This window comes from Sorex fumeus, unplaced genomic scaffold, assembly GCF_029834395.1.
Source record: "Sorex fumeus unplaced genomic scaffold, SorFum_2.1 ptg000047l, whole genome shotgun sequence".
In the NCBI taxonomy this organism is placed as follows: Eukaryota; Metazoa; Chordata; class Mammalia; order Eulipotyphla; family Soricidae; genus Sorex; species Sorex fumeus.
Genome location: NW_026606104.1, coordinates 24,513,249 through 24,530,724, shown reverse-complemented (window position 1 = coordinate 24,530,724; position 17,476 = coordinate 24,513,249). Strand labels below are relative to the sequence as shown.

Here is a 17,476-nt window from a genome sequence, read left to right as displayed (position 1 = left end):
TTAATAACACCAAACATCAGCCAAGCCGCACAAATGCTGGCCGACTTTGACCGTGAGTGTGGAAAGGTAGAACTACAGCTGAATCTTACGAAGACAATGTTTATGAGAAACAGCCTTGTTCCTGACGCCCCATTCGCTCTCAATGGAACGACCATCTCCGAATGCAACAGCTATGTGTACCTAGGTCAAGAGGTCAACATGACAAATGACCTGGCACCCGAGCTGCGCAGGAGGAAGAGAGCGGCTTGGAACGCCTTCAAGAACGTCGAAGAAATAGCTAAGAGGACGAAGAACCTCCGGCTCCGGGCACATCTCTTTGATTCCACTGTTCTTCCTGCATTAACATATGCCTCAGAGACCTGGGCCCTACGCAAACAAGATGAGAACATTATTCAGGTCTCCCAAAGAAGAATAGAAAGAGCTATGCTTGGAATATCACGTTTCACTCAAATGAGAGAAAGAATCTGGAGTTCTGACATCCGTCGACGATCAAGGATCAGGGACGCTGTCTCATCTGCTAAGGTGTCGAAAATCAGATGGGCTGGTCACGTAATGAGATTTAAAGACGCCGCTGGACTAGAGCTGTTACTGATTGGATTCCACGGGATGTCAAAAGACCGCGTGGCCGCCCACCTACCAGATGGTCAGACTTCTTCGTCAAGATCATGAACGATCGGTTTGAGGCCCTTCATGTTCCCGGAGCGAACAGATGCCATTGGGCTACACTAGCATGCGACAGGGATAAATGGAGACATTACTGGCGCCCCCTCGAGCAAATCGACGACTAACGGGAAGTTAAGTGATAAGTGATCCTGTATTAGAAAATCTGACTCCTTTGACCATTCTCATTGAAGACTGCAGTATGTTTCTGAACAGAAGGTCTGCTTGATTTTCTGATTGGTCTTACATGTTAGAGACTGTGGAGCTCAGTGGCTATCGAAGTACAGTTGGCCCTGGGACACTGTTTTTTCCATTTGTATAATAAGGCTACAAGTAGCATTTGCTTCAAATAGTAGGTGTAAGGATCAAGTGAAGTGATGTGATTAAAACGTTCAGAAAAGGTTCTTATTACATAAGGTCAAATCAGAATCATTGTAATCAAGATAACTCTATAGGGGATGGAGAAATTGTACAGTGGGTAAGGTGCTTATCTTGCTTGTGGCGGACATGGCCAATCAGGACTCGATCCCCAGCACCCCATATGGTCACCTGAACCTGGCCAGGTAGTGATCCCTGAGCTCAAAACCAGGAGTAAGCCCTAAGTATTGCTGGGTACAGCCCCAAACCCTACCCCCAGCATCAAAAAAATAACTTCAAAAAGATAGTTATATAGTTTTAATTGAGGCAATGGTTTACAAGGCTGTAATATTTTAGGGATACAATTTCACACCTCTTCAAAAATCATGTTTCCACACCATGTCCAACACCAAGTATTGATAACCCACCACCAACACTTCATTGAAGTCCCTCTTCTCTTTAATCATACCCTCACTCCTCCCTTTCTGTTGGTCTCAATTCTGTGGTCAGAGTTCAAGGGTTTCTTTGGCTCTGTTTGCTCCTTGCTGTTTATGTAGCATTCACATTTGTATTAATAATCTGTTTTGTTTGTTTTTTTTTCTTCTTGTGGGGTATTTTGTTTAGTACAAACTTTCCAATTCCCTCTGGATTGTCTCAAAGATTTTGCATGATCTTATAGCTGCAAAATTCTGTGTTTTCTTCTGGCTGAATACTGTCCCATTGTGCATATGTACCACATTTTCTTTGTTGTTTTTGGACCACACCCAAGTGGTGTTCAGGTCTAACTCCTGCCTCTGCACTCAGAAATCTCTCCTGACAGGGTGACTGTATGAAATGCTAGGAGTTGAACCATGGTTGACTGCGTACTTTGCAAACACCCTACTCACCGTACTATACCTCAGTAACACATTTTCTTTAGCCATTCATTAGTCTTTGGGCACACAGGTTGTTTCTGGATGTTAGTGCCTTGAACAAAGAACACACATATCTTTCAGGGTGTTTTTGTGTTCCGTATACTAGCTAGCAATGAAATTGCTGGATCATAAGGTAGTTCTATTTTTAATATTTTGATAAATCTCATACTATTTTATCTAGAGGATAGACAAATTTATATTTCTACTGTGACGTATTTGATATGCTAAACACAGTAACAACAAGTCTCACAATGTTACTGTGCCCGCTCAAGCAAATCGATGAACAACGGGAAGACAGTGACAGTGACAGTGACCCACATTATATGAGGAATTCTTTTCCTCCACGTTCCTTCCAGCTCTTATTTTTGGTCTATGTAATATAGACAATCTTACATGCATTATGTGATAGCTCATGTCATTTTAATTCTCATTTTTATGTACTTATTTGCTGTTTATATTTTCTTTGGTAAAGTGTCTATTTAGCCATTCACATTTCTTATGAGATTGGTTGTTGTGGAGCTTTGTGAATTTCCTATAGATTTTGCTTATTAGTCCTTTATCAGATGTATAATGTATGAATATTTTCCCTCATTCTATAGTATATCTTTTCATTTTAGCAATAGTTTTTATATCCTTATCTGAATGTCCTTCCTTGACTCGCAGATCTTCTTGTTCTCCACTACACAGGTAGAATTAAGTCCCAGAGTCCCTTCTATGAGTTGTTCCCCCCCTTCTCTCATTTGACACAGAAAAAGAAAGAAGAAAATATCTTCTCATCTGATAAATAGAAGATAGCTCTACTATTGATAAGGCAATAGGAATTTTATGAACAATCATATCAAGTATTTATTCATGAATTTATTCATGATAGAACTATTATCTCAGCATTATTGCATAGTAAATACTAAGGAAAAATCAACAAAGATTCCCTGCAGGGACCTCTGGTGACTTCACAACAAATTGCCTTCCTTAGTCAAAAAGTTCCAAATTGGTCTAAGTGGTTCCAAAAGTTCCAAGTGGTCATCAGAATCACTTGGGGAATTTACTTAAAGATTTTTTTTTGCTATGAAAATGTTCAAACATTCAGTAAAACTGAAAGAATTTTGCAGTGGCAACTTGCCACTTGCCACCTAGATGCTACCATTAACATTGTACTATAATCTGTTTTATCATATATCTGTTCCTCTCTCCATCCTTTTATTTATTCATCAACACGTCTTTTTTCCACTATATGTTTTAAAATTAAGTTTAACATTTTTGAACACCTCCTTTGGGGAATTTTTAAACTGAATTCCCAGGGCCAGAGAGTTAGTACAGTGGGTAAGAAACTTGCCTTTCATTCAGTCAGCTCAATTCAATCCCCAGCACCATATATGGTTCCTTGAGCACCACCAGGAGTGATCCCTGAGCTCAGAGCCAGGAGTAAGCCTGAGCACCACAGGATGTGGCTCAAAAACAAAACAAAAAAAACTATAATTTCCCAGAATTCCATGCCAAACTTCAGACATAAAATGCATGAATTTTTTTTTAATATGCCCAGGTGATCTCAATACACAATCAAGTTTTGAAAGTATCAGTCTAAAGAAAATAGGTTATTCTGTAGTATCACTGTATCACTGTCATCCCGTTGTTCGTTGATTTACTTGAGCTGGCACCAGTAACGTCTCTATTCGTCCCAGCCCTGAGATTTTAGCAGCCTCTCCTTACTCATCTTTCCCAATGATTGGAGGCTCTTTCAGGGTCAGGGGAATGAGACCTGTTATAGTTACTGTTTTTGGCATATCGAATATGCCACGGGGAGCTTGCCAGGCTCTGCCCTTCCTTGTGGAAGGGATAATCTCGGTAGCTTGCCATGCTCTCCGAGATAGATAGATAGATAGATAGATAGATAGAGATAGAGATATATATTTCTCTATGATTTGTCACCTACTGTCTGAACTCCATCAAATATGGTGTGGTAATTATGGAAAATGGGTAGGAAGTGCCTTATGATGTGTCCGGAAAGCGGTCTGGAGCATGGCGGCAGTAGCGTAGTGGAGGTCGGCTGCTGGGGCTGGGTCCCTTGGGGCAGGGAGGGCTCTTGCCTGCCCCGTCTGGGGTGCTCCAAGTGAGAATAGCCTGCGCAGAGTGCTGTAGTAACAAATAAAACTTCCTCTAACATACTCAGTTGTAAAAAGAGTAAAAATCCTTCTATTGCTTCTCCTCCTTCCCCTCTTCCCTCCTGCTCTTCTTTCCCTTCTTTCTTCTGGACTAACAGAGTATGTTCATCAACACTTCTTGAGATTCACTCTGGTCATCATGCTGATTAAACCCTTACAAAACAGTTCTGGTATAATGCCCAAGAGAAAACTGGCATGGTGAACCCTGTACTGGTTATTTAAAACTCTGCCTAAAGGTGGTACTCGTCCACTTCTGTCTCCATTTTATTGGCCAAAGCACTTGGACTTCTTAAATTCAAAAACTTGGGGATGAAATTTTCCTGCCTCTGGAGCCAAGGAAACTAGATTATTTAGGAAGTCATACAAAATAGCACAAGATACCACTAACTTCATCTACACTCTTCAGTTTTGCCGGACAATAAAGATGACATCCAGTGAGGCAATATGACTTTCCCCAAATTCGTCTGCCACATTAAAGCATGCATGATCTAAAGCAAAGTCTCTTAACTCCAGATGCCATGTACACGGATACATTGCAGAAGCCTCCATATAATTACACCTTTATTCACTCATTAATTTTTGTTTTTTGGGGGTCCACACCCAGCAAGGCTCAGAGGTTACTCCTGACTCTGCACTCAAGAGTCACTCCTGGCATTGCTTGGGGATGGCAATTATCGAATCTGGGTGGGCCATGTGCAAAGCAAGCACCCTACCCACTGTACTGCTGCTCCAGCCCTTCACTAATTAATTCTTTTATTGCCTGAACAACTGTTGAGTGCCAACAATATGCCAGATACTGGTTTTAAAATACAGTGTTGGGGCTGCAGCAATAGCACAGCAGGTAGGGCATTTGCCTTGCACGCGGCCGACCCAGGTTCAATTCCCAGCATCCCATATGGTCGCCTGAAAACCACCAGGAGTAATTCCTGAGTGTGTGAGCCAGGAGTAACCCCTATGCATCGCCGGGTGTGCCTCAAAAGCAGAAAAAAAAACCTGTGTTATGCTATCAAGGAGTTACCCATGCCATATAAAATAATTCCATATAACCCTCTGCTGACCTAATCATTGGCATATTTCATTCTAGTCACCTAATAACCTGAAGCAGCAGAGTGTTTCAAAACTATTAGAGATATTGTCTTAGAGAACAAAGATCTGTTTTTCTTAATTGTTTCCAGTCAGAGTCAGTTCCCATCAGCAGCCTGCTGAAGCTCAGCTTGGTAATACAACTCTGCTCAGACAATGAACGTCTGAGGTGACTCATGGCCCCACAGTGGATGAGGACCATTCCTGGGGCATCATAGTTCATGAACTGATGGCACAATAGCTTTTCTCTGAATGGAATAATTCAGTCATAAAAGACCTAAACCCAACCTTGGGACCCATCTTCATTTTGAAAGAAAAGTATTTCAAGGGATAGAAATTTAATAGATTTTTAGACCACACTACAGATGAATTGAAAATAGGATAGTTATATTTGTAGAAGATTGAATACTTCTCAAACTATGCAGCTTCTCAAACCATGAAGACTGTTCATCTTAAAATATGTTAAAATTAATGCACATTATAAAATTACTGTATCTAATTTTTGTAAAGACTTGGCTGTAGGAACTGGGAGAACTTTTAAGCATCCTTAAAGCTAGTTGCCTTATTTTACAGATAATGCTTATTGAATTAAGCATTGTAATTAATTACTGGGCCAGCTACCATTCCAAGCAATTTACTTATATAACCCCATGTTGTCCTCACGAATTTGGCATTAAGATCACAACCTGGCATAAGATCATACCTATTTTATAGTTCAAGCTCAGAGAGGATACGTGACTTGATCAAAGTCATCTGAATAAAAAAATGTCTGAGAAGTAAGCCTAGAGCTTAGTGTTTTGGTTTTTAGTTCTTTTAAGTGAAGAATATATATTTGTCATCCATGTAGTCACCCGGCTCCTAGACAGTGGCCCTGATTAACAATTGTCTCTGGTACTAAATGAGGAATGATGAGGATACCAACCTAAGTAGAGCAGCTCCTACTATCTGTGAACTTTACCCTGGCCAAAAAAGAAAAAAAAAGAAAAGAGGAAAGAATATGGGAACAGTATCCCTGGAAACCAAGAAAAGAAAGCTACAGGATATTTACTGGTAGTATACAGTGCTACCGAAACACCCCACAAAGTGAAGACTTGAAGAAGGTCACTAAATAACATGACAATTATACAGTCACTGTTGAACTTTAAAGGATCTATTTCAGAGAGTGATAAAGCACATGGTGGCCGGCAGGAAAATAGAGGAAGCAGGCAGTTTTAGAATAATAAAGAAAAGGTAAGAATGTTAGAATTACTAAAGGATGCAGACACAGTAGAAATATTTTCATTTGGTTTCAAAGGAAATCAGCATGTTATACAGAAGACATGAAGGCAACTGAGAGGGAAAATTTAAGGAAGAGTGAAACAAGTGAGTGGAGTAGGAAGAGGAGAAGATCCCTTTCCATTTAATTATTTATTCTTTTTTATGCGAGGGCCATTGAGGGATGGCGAGACAGGGACATGTGGGGCCAGAGATCAGAGTCCTACACATGCTACGCATGTGCTATATCACCTGAGCTACTGCCAGACCCTAAACTATTTATTCTTTCATCACTATCCTAAGTGTACTGCATTTTAGGCTCAATGGAGAACAATGTATGCCTATATCCTTTGTTTGAGGACATCTCAAAGTTATGCCTAGTCACCAAACTTTTTGGATTATTTCTAATTTCATCTTCAATATCTTGGATGATATACTTCTGGTGAAAGAGGTAGAGGGATGACTAACCTTCCCTCACTGCAAATAGCACGTACCAAGCACCAGATCTTTGTACAAGAGATAAGACAAGGGATGCTTGGCCATAATATTTGAGACAAAGGAACAAATTTCAAAGACTTTTCAAATAGATCAATAGAGAGTAGCAACTGGATAAGTGTGGGAAATAAGGATGAATCAAAGAGAGTCAAAGGTAGGATAGAGAGCTGGTTCTGCTGTGGTACAGTTGAGAAATCAAAGACTCTGAGAATGTAGAAGACTCATCCATAACCTCACAACTAGTAAATAACAGAACCGTTGCCAGATCTCTGGCCTGCCCACTTCCTCATATGTCAGTCCTTCTTTTCCCACCACTCTCTGCAAGATACTCTCTCTCATGGCCTCAGTCACATGGCTAAAGATGCCAAGCCAGCCTTATGCTCTTTATTTCCACATTCCCACATGTGGTAATTACACATACTCATTAATGACCATTCCTCTGCCAGAGCCAGAAATCCCTCCCATGCTTTTGGCACTGATGGTTACAAGCCTGACTCCCAGCCCCCTCATCCTCCCATGATAGTGGCATCCTCTAATTGGGGATCATTTCCCATTAGACTGTGAATCCTCTAAAGGAAATTACAGGGCCTCCAACCATAGTGCCTGACCTTCAGCAGCTGCACAGCAGACATTTGTCAAATGAAGAGCTAGATTCATAAGTCTCGGGCTTCATTTCAGGATACATCCTACAATTAATAAGATACCATTTTTTAAAAGTCAACAAAGGACACCCTAACCTGCCCTCTGACATCGCTATTTAAAAGATTTTAACAAAAAAAGAAAAAAAAAATAGGTCGAGGCTGGAGCAATAGCACAGTGGGTAGGGCATTTGCCTTGAACTTGGCCAATCTGGGTTTGATTCCCAGCATCCCATATGGTCCTCCGAGCACCACCAGGAATAATTCCTGAGTGCAGAGCCAGGAGTAACCCTTGTGCATTGCCAGGTATGACCCAAGAAGCAAAAATAAATTAAATAAAACATTTGAAAATAAAAATGCAATGGAAACACACATGCATGTATTTGAGATTGAGATACATGGCTTGTATTTGAGTGTCATCTCCTTATGCTCTTGGCATCCTCATCTATTTGGACTTGTTTTCCCCCTGCACCCGGTATGTGCGGAAACACAGCAGTTTTACCATCTCGTTCTTGCTGTCCTGAGGCCAAGCACCTGCCATAGAACCTTAGGAGGCAGAGCCCAGCTAGTGCCTCAGGAGCTGTTTCCTCAGAGAGGATACTCCTATCAGTGAAGGATGGGAAAGGTGACCCGGTAGTGCAGGCCTGGTGATGCAGATGGTTTTTGTTCTGCCTCAGAAAGTATGAGAGGCCGAAGAGAATACTGGAGAGAGGACTTCATCTGCAGCCTATGTCCTTTCCTTCTGTGCCTGCAGTGCTCTGGGAACTTCTCACAGGGGATAATGCACTGAGAGGTAGAAGTTTGCACTGTTAGCACTGTCCTCCCATTGTTCATTGATTTGCTCAAGTGGGCACCAGTAACGTCTCACAACAAATTGTGAGATTTGTTGTTACTGTTTTTGTCATATTGAATACGTCATGTGTAGTTTGCCACGCTTTGCCATGTGGGCAAGATACTCTCAGTAGCTCGCAGGGCTCTCCAAGAGGGACGGAGGAATCAAACCCAGGTCGGCCATGTCGGCCTTGTGCAAGGCAATCTACCTGCTGTGCTATCGCTCCATCCCAATTTGCTTTTTTTTGCTCTGTCACCTTTGGCCTCATGTGGGGTGGGGAGAAATTGCTCAGTGACTATTCCTAACTCTATGCTCAGGGGTCACTTCCTGTATTGAATGGGGCAACATGAGTGCCAGGGATTAGCTATATGCAGGGCAAATATACCATCTCTCCAGACCCTCCCAGGGAAAATTTTTTTGGAAATTTTATTAGAAGTTGTTGGAAGTTGAAAACAAAGATATTGCACTGAGTGTGTGGGGAGTGCTGACAAACCTCCTGTGCAATGGAATCTCTCATATGGCTCAGGGGTAGAGCACTTGCTTTGCACATGTGAGGCCTTGAGTTCAAGCCCCCTGGCACCACAAAATAAAATTAAATTAAAACTTCCCAACTCAAATGGAATTGCATCAAAATGGAATGGCGTTACCTCAACTCTTGGTGAGTCACACTACCTGGTACAAGGTAAAGTTTGTTCAGGGGGTTAAGCCTTGAGTAATGGCACACTCAGACCCAAAGAGGCCACATTAATTGTGGCAGCTACTTATCTTCTCTCAGCCATTTGTCACCAGGGAACACAGCCCACTCCTTCTGATACATGGCAAATGCAAAAGATTCCTTCTTGACAAGCAAATTATCCTGGCAGGATATCAAGGTTCTTTCGTTCTTGATTTTGTTGTTGTTTTTGTCTTTGTTTTTGCTTTTTTAATTGAAAAGTCATCAGCTAAGGCCTGGAAGACATGTCAGTGATAAGACATGAAAATATTTCGTATTTCTACTAACAGTTTTGGGGCCTCAGCTGCAGTTGATAAAAATCACTCTGTTCTCTGTTTTGGAGCCCCAGAGAAGAATCAAACCATTGTGTAGATTACTTAAAATTCCGCTCTTCCTGCACCGTTTGGCCAAAGAATGCCAAGAATTTGCAGCTGTTGCTCCCACTCCCAAGAAAGGTTCCTAACTGGGGCAGAGGCTGCTGACTACACACAGCTGTTGTTCATTTAAGCTGAAGCATTTTTAATTGCCTTTGTGTCAAGGTTTATTAAATTACATCTTAGAGGAGCAAAAACTATAATAGTCATATTAGTAGGCTGCTGAAAGAAGAAAATAAGTGAATACAGAAATTTTGCTGTGTAAGCTGTCTGAGAAATACCTTTTCCACATGACCGCCTTCCAGCCATCCCAGGAAAAGAGTTTCCAGGTAAATCCGGCCACAGAAGTCCCGTGGTCTCGACAGGAGCCCAGCCCCCTGTTCCCTGTGCTCCGTCATCTGGAAGCACTTCCTTGGGGGGGGCCTTCTCCCATTCCCACAGATTCTGTATTTTCACAGGAGACAGGAGCTGAGTGCTTGAAGCAATATAGTATTAGCTGCCAATTGGCTACTCCTTCTACAAGGGCTGCATTTTTTTTTTCAAGCCTCTGTCATTGCTGTTTTCCTGTTTGTTACCTCTGACCCATCTGTGACAATATCTTGAGGGGTCTGAACCCTCCCCTTTTGTTTTACAAGATCTGAATAAATGAGCAAAACACAAAAAAACATGGCCTCCTTCCCCTGGATTATTTGCTGAGGCACCAGAGGGAAGGGATAGACTTTCTACAAATAAAGCGGCAACTGCCAATATTGATTCTCAAGAAGGAAGAGGCCAACTATCCCAAGAAAATACCTTTATGATTGTTAAGATACCATGGTTTATTATAGTGTTTATGTTTAGGCTTTTTGCACACAATGTTACTCGCCATATCTAAAGTGCTAAAATCCCCCCATCACTGTCTTCAGGTCCTTTTCACCCACCCCCTCACCCCCAGTCCCCTATTCCCAATCCCCCTCTTTGTCTACTCAATTCTGTTATCAGAGCCTAGGAGTTTGTTTCTGTTGGATAGCCCTTCCCTTGCTTTGTATCTTTATATGCCACTTAGAGACAGATGTTTCAGTATTTGTCTTTCTCCTTCTGACTTCTTTGCTTAACATGATGCCATCTACTTCGATCCATGCTGTAGCAAAGTACAAGAGTTTATCTTTGCTTAAGCTGACTAGTATTCTGTTCTATATATACATTTTCTTTATCCACTTATCTGTCATTGAGCACTTGGGTTGTTTCCATTTCCTGGCTATTGCAAAGCGTGCTACAGTGATCATAGGTATGCATCTTATCTCTTCAAATTAATGCTTTTGTGCTCTTGGAATAGATGCCAAGGAGAAATCCCTGGAACTCTATTTTTAATGCTCTGAGGAGTCTCCATACTTTTTTCCACAGAAACTGAATAGGTCAACACACTCACCAACTGTGAATGAGGTTGAATGAATCCTTCTTTCTGAGAAAGCCTTTTTGAGACTGAAGAGAGACAAATCAGGAAAATTGAGATGTCTTAAATTCTCACTGCCATGATAAAATTTCAATTTGTTTTAGATTTTCCCCCTTTAATCAGACATTTATGAGGCACCAAATATGTGCAATATACTCTGTGCCAGGTGCTCCAGGGCAGAGGGTTTTCTGGGAAAGGAAGTAAGGAAGGAAAAAAGTAAGGAAAAAAGTAAGGAAGGAAGAAAGGAAGGGAGGGAGGGAGGGAGGAAGGGAGGGAGGGAGGAAGGACATATGGCAGGATCTTCTACATAATGACTATAACTTTCAGAAGTGTCAGGGAAGTAGGGGAACTCTTCCACTCTGAAGGAGACCCAGGGGACATGACAATGAAAGGAAGTGCTTGATTGTGAACTTGAGCCTCTGGCTATAAAGGAGGTTCCTAGGGCAACTAAGGCATCTCCCTTGACATTTGAGTGGGATCTGAAGGTTTTCTGCAGGGGATAGACTTGGTTCCTTGCTTGGAGGAAATGATGCTGAAGGGTTCTGGAGTGATGAGGCAACTTCTCTCAAATGTTTCAGCAAGTTATTGTGCTCTACTTACATCTCCAATGAGAATGTCTTTGAAAATGGCAGTTGACTTGAAGACAAGTGCTGCCGGCTTTTGCTGAGCATTTGCTACCCATCAGGCCCAGTGGTCTATGTTTTGCATGAGGTAAAGCTTTCCGTTCCATAGGAAACTTCCCTGACTTCAGCAGAAGGCTACACCCCACCACTCCATTCATGACCATATACCCTCCTCTGCATCCCTGTAGCAGCGTGAACTCCTCTCCATAGACAAAGTGCTGTAATTGTTCACAGTGTAATTGCTTACTGTCCACTCTACCATGGACAGTAAGATCTGTGGTGATGGGGCTGGAACAATAGCACAGTGGGTAGAGCATTTGTGTTGCACGTGATCAACCCAGGTTCGATTCTTATCATCCCATATGGTCCCCTAAGCACCGCCAGGAGTGATTTCTGAGTTCAGAGCCAGGAGTAACCCCTGAGCATCTCTGGGTGTGACCCAAAAAGCAAAGAAAAAAGATCTGTGGGGACGAAACCATTCTCCACCAACTACCCCCAATGCAGCTTATGAGACCTCATAAGTATACAACATGTACTTGGTGACAGAGGTGCAGAAACATACCTGTCATGATCAAAAATTAGCTCCTTAGGCTAGAACAAATGTTCTGCATGTGGGAGTCCCAGGTTCAGGCACTGCAAGGTCCCCTGTGTACTGAACTAGGCAGAATGTCTAAGGACCATTGGAGATGGCCCAAAAACAATTAAAATATGAGACACCAGGGTCAGAGAGGGAGATTGTTCAAGCAGTAGAGTCCAGGCATAGTAATTGCCAGACAACCTGATTTGGGACCCTGGTACCCCATGCTCCATCTCCAGCACTGCCAGGTGTGGCCCCAAGCACTACCAGGTCTGAGTAGCAAGCCATCAGCAAAGCAGCACTGTGAATCACCCTCTGAGAGAGAAATTCAGACCCTTAGCTGACTTGTGACTTCTTTTCTAGGTGGCCCTGGTTCTGGCAAAGGCACCCAGTGTGAAAAACTGGTGGAGAAATATGGATTTACGCATCTCTCCACGGGCGAGCTCCTGCGCAATGAGCTGTCAACAGAATCTGAGAGAAGCAAAGCCATCAGAGACATCGTGGAACGCGGAGACCTGGTGCCTTCAGTAAGTGACAGGTGGTTCACTCTGAAATGTTGTAATTATTTGGAGCTGCTAAGAGGGCTGAAGCCCACAGTGGGGCATGAGCTGTGCCTACTTTGCATGCATGTGAGAACTGTGAGACAGGCAAGAGGGCCCTGGCCATCCCTTCTGTTTACATGGCTTGTCGGAGCTCAGGGTCCCTCTCCTCTGCTGACTCGGCCACCCTTCTGGGTGCTCACCTCTTTGATAGCCTCAGTAACCTTCACTGTAGAATCAGAGCCTTTCGAGAGAGTGGATGATATAGCAAAGCAGAGTGCCCTTTCAAAACTAAAAAATAACATTTTCCTGCCTCATTGGTCTCAATTCCTGTTTCAGTGATCTCAAAACTTACTCATGCCCAGGCCCCAAAGGGGCTCTCTTAGCAGGGCTGGGCCACTGCAGTCCCTGTCTCCACTTGCTCTCAGCTTCCTCCCCAAGAGCTGTCCATCTGGAAGTCAGAATGGTCTGCCTGAGCAGAATCAAACCATTGCAACCCACTCCACCCACTTCGATTCCCTCCTTTCACAGCATCTAGAAGATGCTGTGGTTCCTTAAGACAATGTTTATCATGGAGCCAGAAAGATAGTACAAGGCATAAGGCCTATAGCTGACCCCAGTTCAATCCCCAGCACCACATGGTCCCCCAAGACCTTGGTCCCCATAGTATAGCCCTGGAGGCCCCTTGCTAATCCCCAGCACTTCAGGACCAGAACGGCACCGCCTCTGTGCACCCGCATACAGAACTGCTGGCCCAGCAGGCTGAGAATCACCAGTGGGGCCCCTGGCCTCCTGAGCATCAGTTCGAAGAACTTTCCCACCCCTGAAAAATAGCTTTTCCCACTGTGTTACAGTCACATGCCACTTAATGACAGGATGCTTCTGGGAAACGTGCCAATAGGCGTTTTCCTCATGGGAGTGACAGTGCAAACCTGAGGTGTGTGGTCTAGCCTATGGGGCCCACCATCATTAGTGCAGGTTGGCTAAAAGGTCAGTGAGCAACCCGTTTTCTCTTCTCCAGAAATTTATAGTGGGTTCCTGCTATACTTAGAATGAAATTCATAGGCCAGAGAGATAGTACAGCACATAGGGCGCTTGTCTTGCATGCAGCTGGCCCAGGTTCGCTCCCTGGCATCCCATATAGTTTCTTGAGCACTCAGGAATGATTTCTGAGCACAGAACAAGGAGTACGTCCAGAGAATCTCTGGGTGTGCACCCCAGACAAAACAAAACAAAACAATGAAATTCAGAGAGAAAGAAAAGTGCCTGCCGTAGAGGCAGCCTGAGGTGGGATTGGGGGTTGGGGTGGCGGTGGTAGAAGGGAAACTGGGGGCATTGGAGGTAGGAAATGTCCACTGGTGAAGGGACGAGTGTTGGAACATTATATGACTGAAATCCAATCATGAACAACTTTGTAACTGTGTATCTCACAGGGATTCAATAAAAAATTAAAATTTTCAAAAATGTAAAAAATCTATTTTCTTAATTTTAAGAAAGAGACAATGAAATTCAGAGGCTTCAGAGAATGAAATTCAGAGCACAGTTTCCCACCTCTGTGACCCTGCTCACGGCCACCCTGCTCAGGGGCTTTGTACTTGCCATTTCCTCATCCCCAGCACCCTTCCTTTTTGATATCACATTGCATGTTTTCTTCGTCCAGATTTCTGCTTTAATGTGCCAAGTGGTGAGAAGCCTCCTAATCATCCTGTCTGAAGAAGCCCCTGCCACACATTGTGTTTCTCTTTGTCCTCCTTAATTTTTGTTCTTAGTCATTCTCTCCAGCAGGCTCTTTCATGTGCTGATTCATTCATCTATTTGCTATCTTCCTCGCTAGTATATAAGAAGCTAATCACCACCCTTGTGAAGGATGCATTCTCCGAGCCCCTGCCAGCGGTTCAGAGAACAGGGCACCTACCCCAGTTAGCAGCTGGTTGCATTTTCCCGTCATGCATTCCCAAGCTTCCATGTATGTCTCCTCCCTTTTTTCACAAGCTTAAGTTAAATTTTTTTTGAATTTTTTATTTGGTTTGGGGGCCACTCCCAGTGGTGCTCAAGGCTTACCCTAGGCTCTGTGTTCAAGCATCTTTCTTGATGGGCTCAAGGTTTCATATGCAGTGCTGGGGATCTAACCCTGATTGGCCACATGTAAGGCAAGCATTCTACAGCATGGGTTAAATTGTTAAAATGTAACTGATGGGTCAGAGAGATAGTATAGTGTGTAGTGTGTAGTCACCGGCCTTGCATGTGGCAGACCTGAGTTTGATGCCTGGCACCCTATATGGCCCTAAGCTCCACTAGGTGTGATCTGTGAGCACAAAACCAGAAGTAAACCCTGAGCGCTTTCAGGCATGGTTTAAAAGCTAAAATAGATGAATAAATATAAATAAATAAGATAAAGTAAAAAAATATAACTGAGAAAGTGATACTCAAATAAATATATCTTTACATCTGAAAGTATCTGCTTAGTTGGATGAATGGACACCAAATTTCATACAAAACTTGCTGGAAAGACATCAACAGTGACTACATTCTTAACCATATTATACCTGGTTTTAAACCATATTATACCTAATTTATGGAATACTGCTATATGCAATTTCAGCTAATCTGAGATACCACTTATAAAGATGCCATCATAATCTCTAACTGTTAAAAATATATAAAGTAAATAAAACAGTTCCACCAGCTATGACCCATCACTGATTGTACGATATCTACCAATTTCATGAGACATTAAAATATATGAACAGGAAACTTGCAATTGATGAAATAATATTGCTGTATGAGGCTTGCTCTTCAAGCCCATGTTCTCCCTTGCTTGTCTCCACGTATCTTTGCTTGCTTATTCCATTCTGGAGAAATCTGTATTTTTTCTTGAACATATACTTATCTTTCTCTCCCCCAAGTCTTTCTAAGCAAGTTTCATTCAATAAAAACTAACTTGCTTCCCAAACATACACATATACACATATATAGTATTGCTTTTTGGTTGATGTTACCCTTCTCCCCACCTCCCTATTTTATTGGGATAACCAATTGCAAAAGGGATCTTTGCAATTCTAATGGTATTTTGTGGTATTGTGGATTAACTAAGGCTGATCCCTCTCCTTCTGTCCCAGGGCATCATTCTGGAACTTCTGAAGGAAGCCATGGCAGCCAACCTCAGCAACACCAAAGGCTTCCTGATCAACGGCTATCCTCGGGAAGTGAAGCAGGGGGAAGAATTCGGGCACAGGGTAAGCTACTTTGATGGAAACTATCCCAGGAGGACAGTCAGAATCATCACTGAGGTTGGGAGCAAATTTGAAATCTTTTTCCTGGTTACATTCATCAAGACTCTCTTTTATTAGTGGCAGGGACTGACCATTAACAAAGGGGAGGGTGGTAAGTGAAAAGCTCAAATTTTATGGAAATTGATCTTTTTTTTTACAAGATGGAATTGAGAGAATTATTGTGCTTTTTAAAAAGTTACGTTAAAATATAGTTAGCATAAAATTTACTATTTGAATAAACTTTAATCAAGATCAGTAAAAGTAAAGTAAAGTAAAGGCCCTCCCGTTGATCATCGATTTGCTCGAGCGGGCCCAGTAACGTGTCCATTGGAGACTTTGTTGTTACTGTGTCTAGCATATCGAATACGTCACGGGGAGCTTGCCAGGCTCTGCCCTGCAGGCGAGATACTCTCGGTAGCTTGCTCTCCGAGAGGGGCGGAGGAATCGAACTCGGGTCAGCCATGTTGGCTGCGTGCAAGGCAAATGCCCTACCGCTGTGCTATCACTCCAGCACTGATCCAGTAGTGTTAAGTACATATATGATTTACATCCCAATCACAATACTCTTCCCATCTTGTAACTGAAGTTCTTCATTCCTGAAACGACTCTAGGAAATGGTTCAGGGCTTGAGGTGCTTTCATCCCACTAACCTGGGTTCAATTCCAGGCACAGCGTGTGATGTCCAAACACCACCAGGGGTCACTCCTGAGCACAGAGTCAGAAATAGCCCCAGCTGGCTGTGACTGTAAAATGGACAGACTATTCCCTCCTCCTCTCTGCCCCTCCCCCCAACACAGGCAACCATCACTCTCCTTTCTCTAGGCACCCCATGTAAGAGGAATCAATGTGCCCTATTGTGACCAGCTGATTCCTCTCAGCATGATAGTCCTTGGCTTATTCTACTTAGAATACGTATTATACATATCTTTCCTTTTTGTTTTTGTTTGTTTGGGCCACCCAGGTGAGGGGTCTGGAGCAAAGGAGCCAGAGTAGAGCATGCTGTGGTAGGGGTCCCACCCTGCTCCTTGCACATGTCATCCTGTTGAGTCTTTCCTTTGTAAAAGTGCGGTAACATCGGTTTACAAAGCTTTGTATGCTTTAGGAGCACAGCTTCACAACTCTTCCAATGTGTGTTATACACCGTGCTGAATAATAATAATTTTTTTTGCTTTTTGGGTCACACCCAGTGATGCACAGGGGTTACTCCTGGCTCTGCACTCAGGAATTACTCCTGGCGGTGCTCAGGGGACTATATAGGATATGGGAATCGAACCCCTGTTGGCCGCATGCAAGGCAAATGCCCTACCCGCTGTGCTATCGCTCCAGCCCCTGAATAATAAATATTTTACTTCACATAATAAATACCTGGATGTTCCCACATTTTTGTTGCTTGTTTTGTGCACACCCAGCTGTGCTCAGGCCTTAGTCCTGGTTCTGTGCTCAAGAATCCCTCCAGAGAAACATATGTAGTGCCAGCAATCAAATCTGGGTTGGCCACGTGCAAGGCAAGTCCCTTATCTACTTTACTATGCTCTGGCATTAATGTCATTTTTTA

The 17,476-nt window shown here is 43.0% G+C and overlaps 1 protein-coding gene across 2 annotated transcripts in view; it reads left to right on the top strand.

The window, feature by feature from the left end:
• Positions 1 to 17,476, top strand: part of AK5 (adenylate kinase 5) — a 286,756-nt gene that overhangs the window by 241,585 nt on the left and 27,695 nt on the right. For both annotated transcript variants that reach the window (XM_056123767.1, XM_056123766.1), the window contains exons 11-12: positions 12,474 to 12,637; positions 15,769 to 15,885. In XM_056123767.1, the coding sequence (XP_055979742.1) occupies positions 12,474 to 12,637; positions 15,769 to 15,885 (281 nt within the window). The remainder of the gene's footprint in view (positions 1 to 12,473; positions 12,638 to 15,768; positions 15,886 to 17,476) is intronic.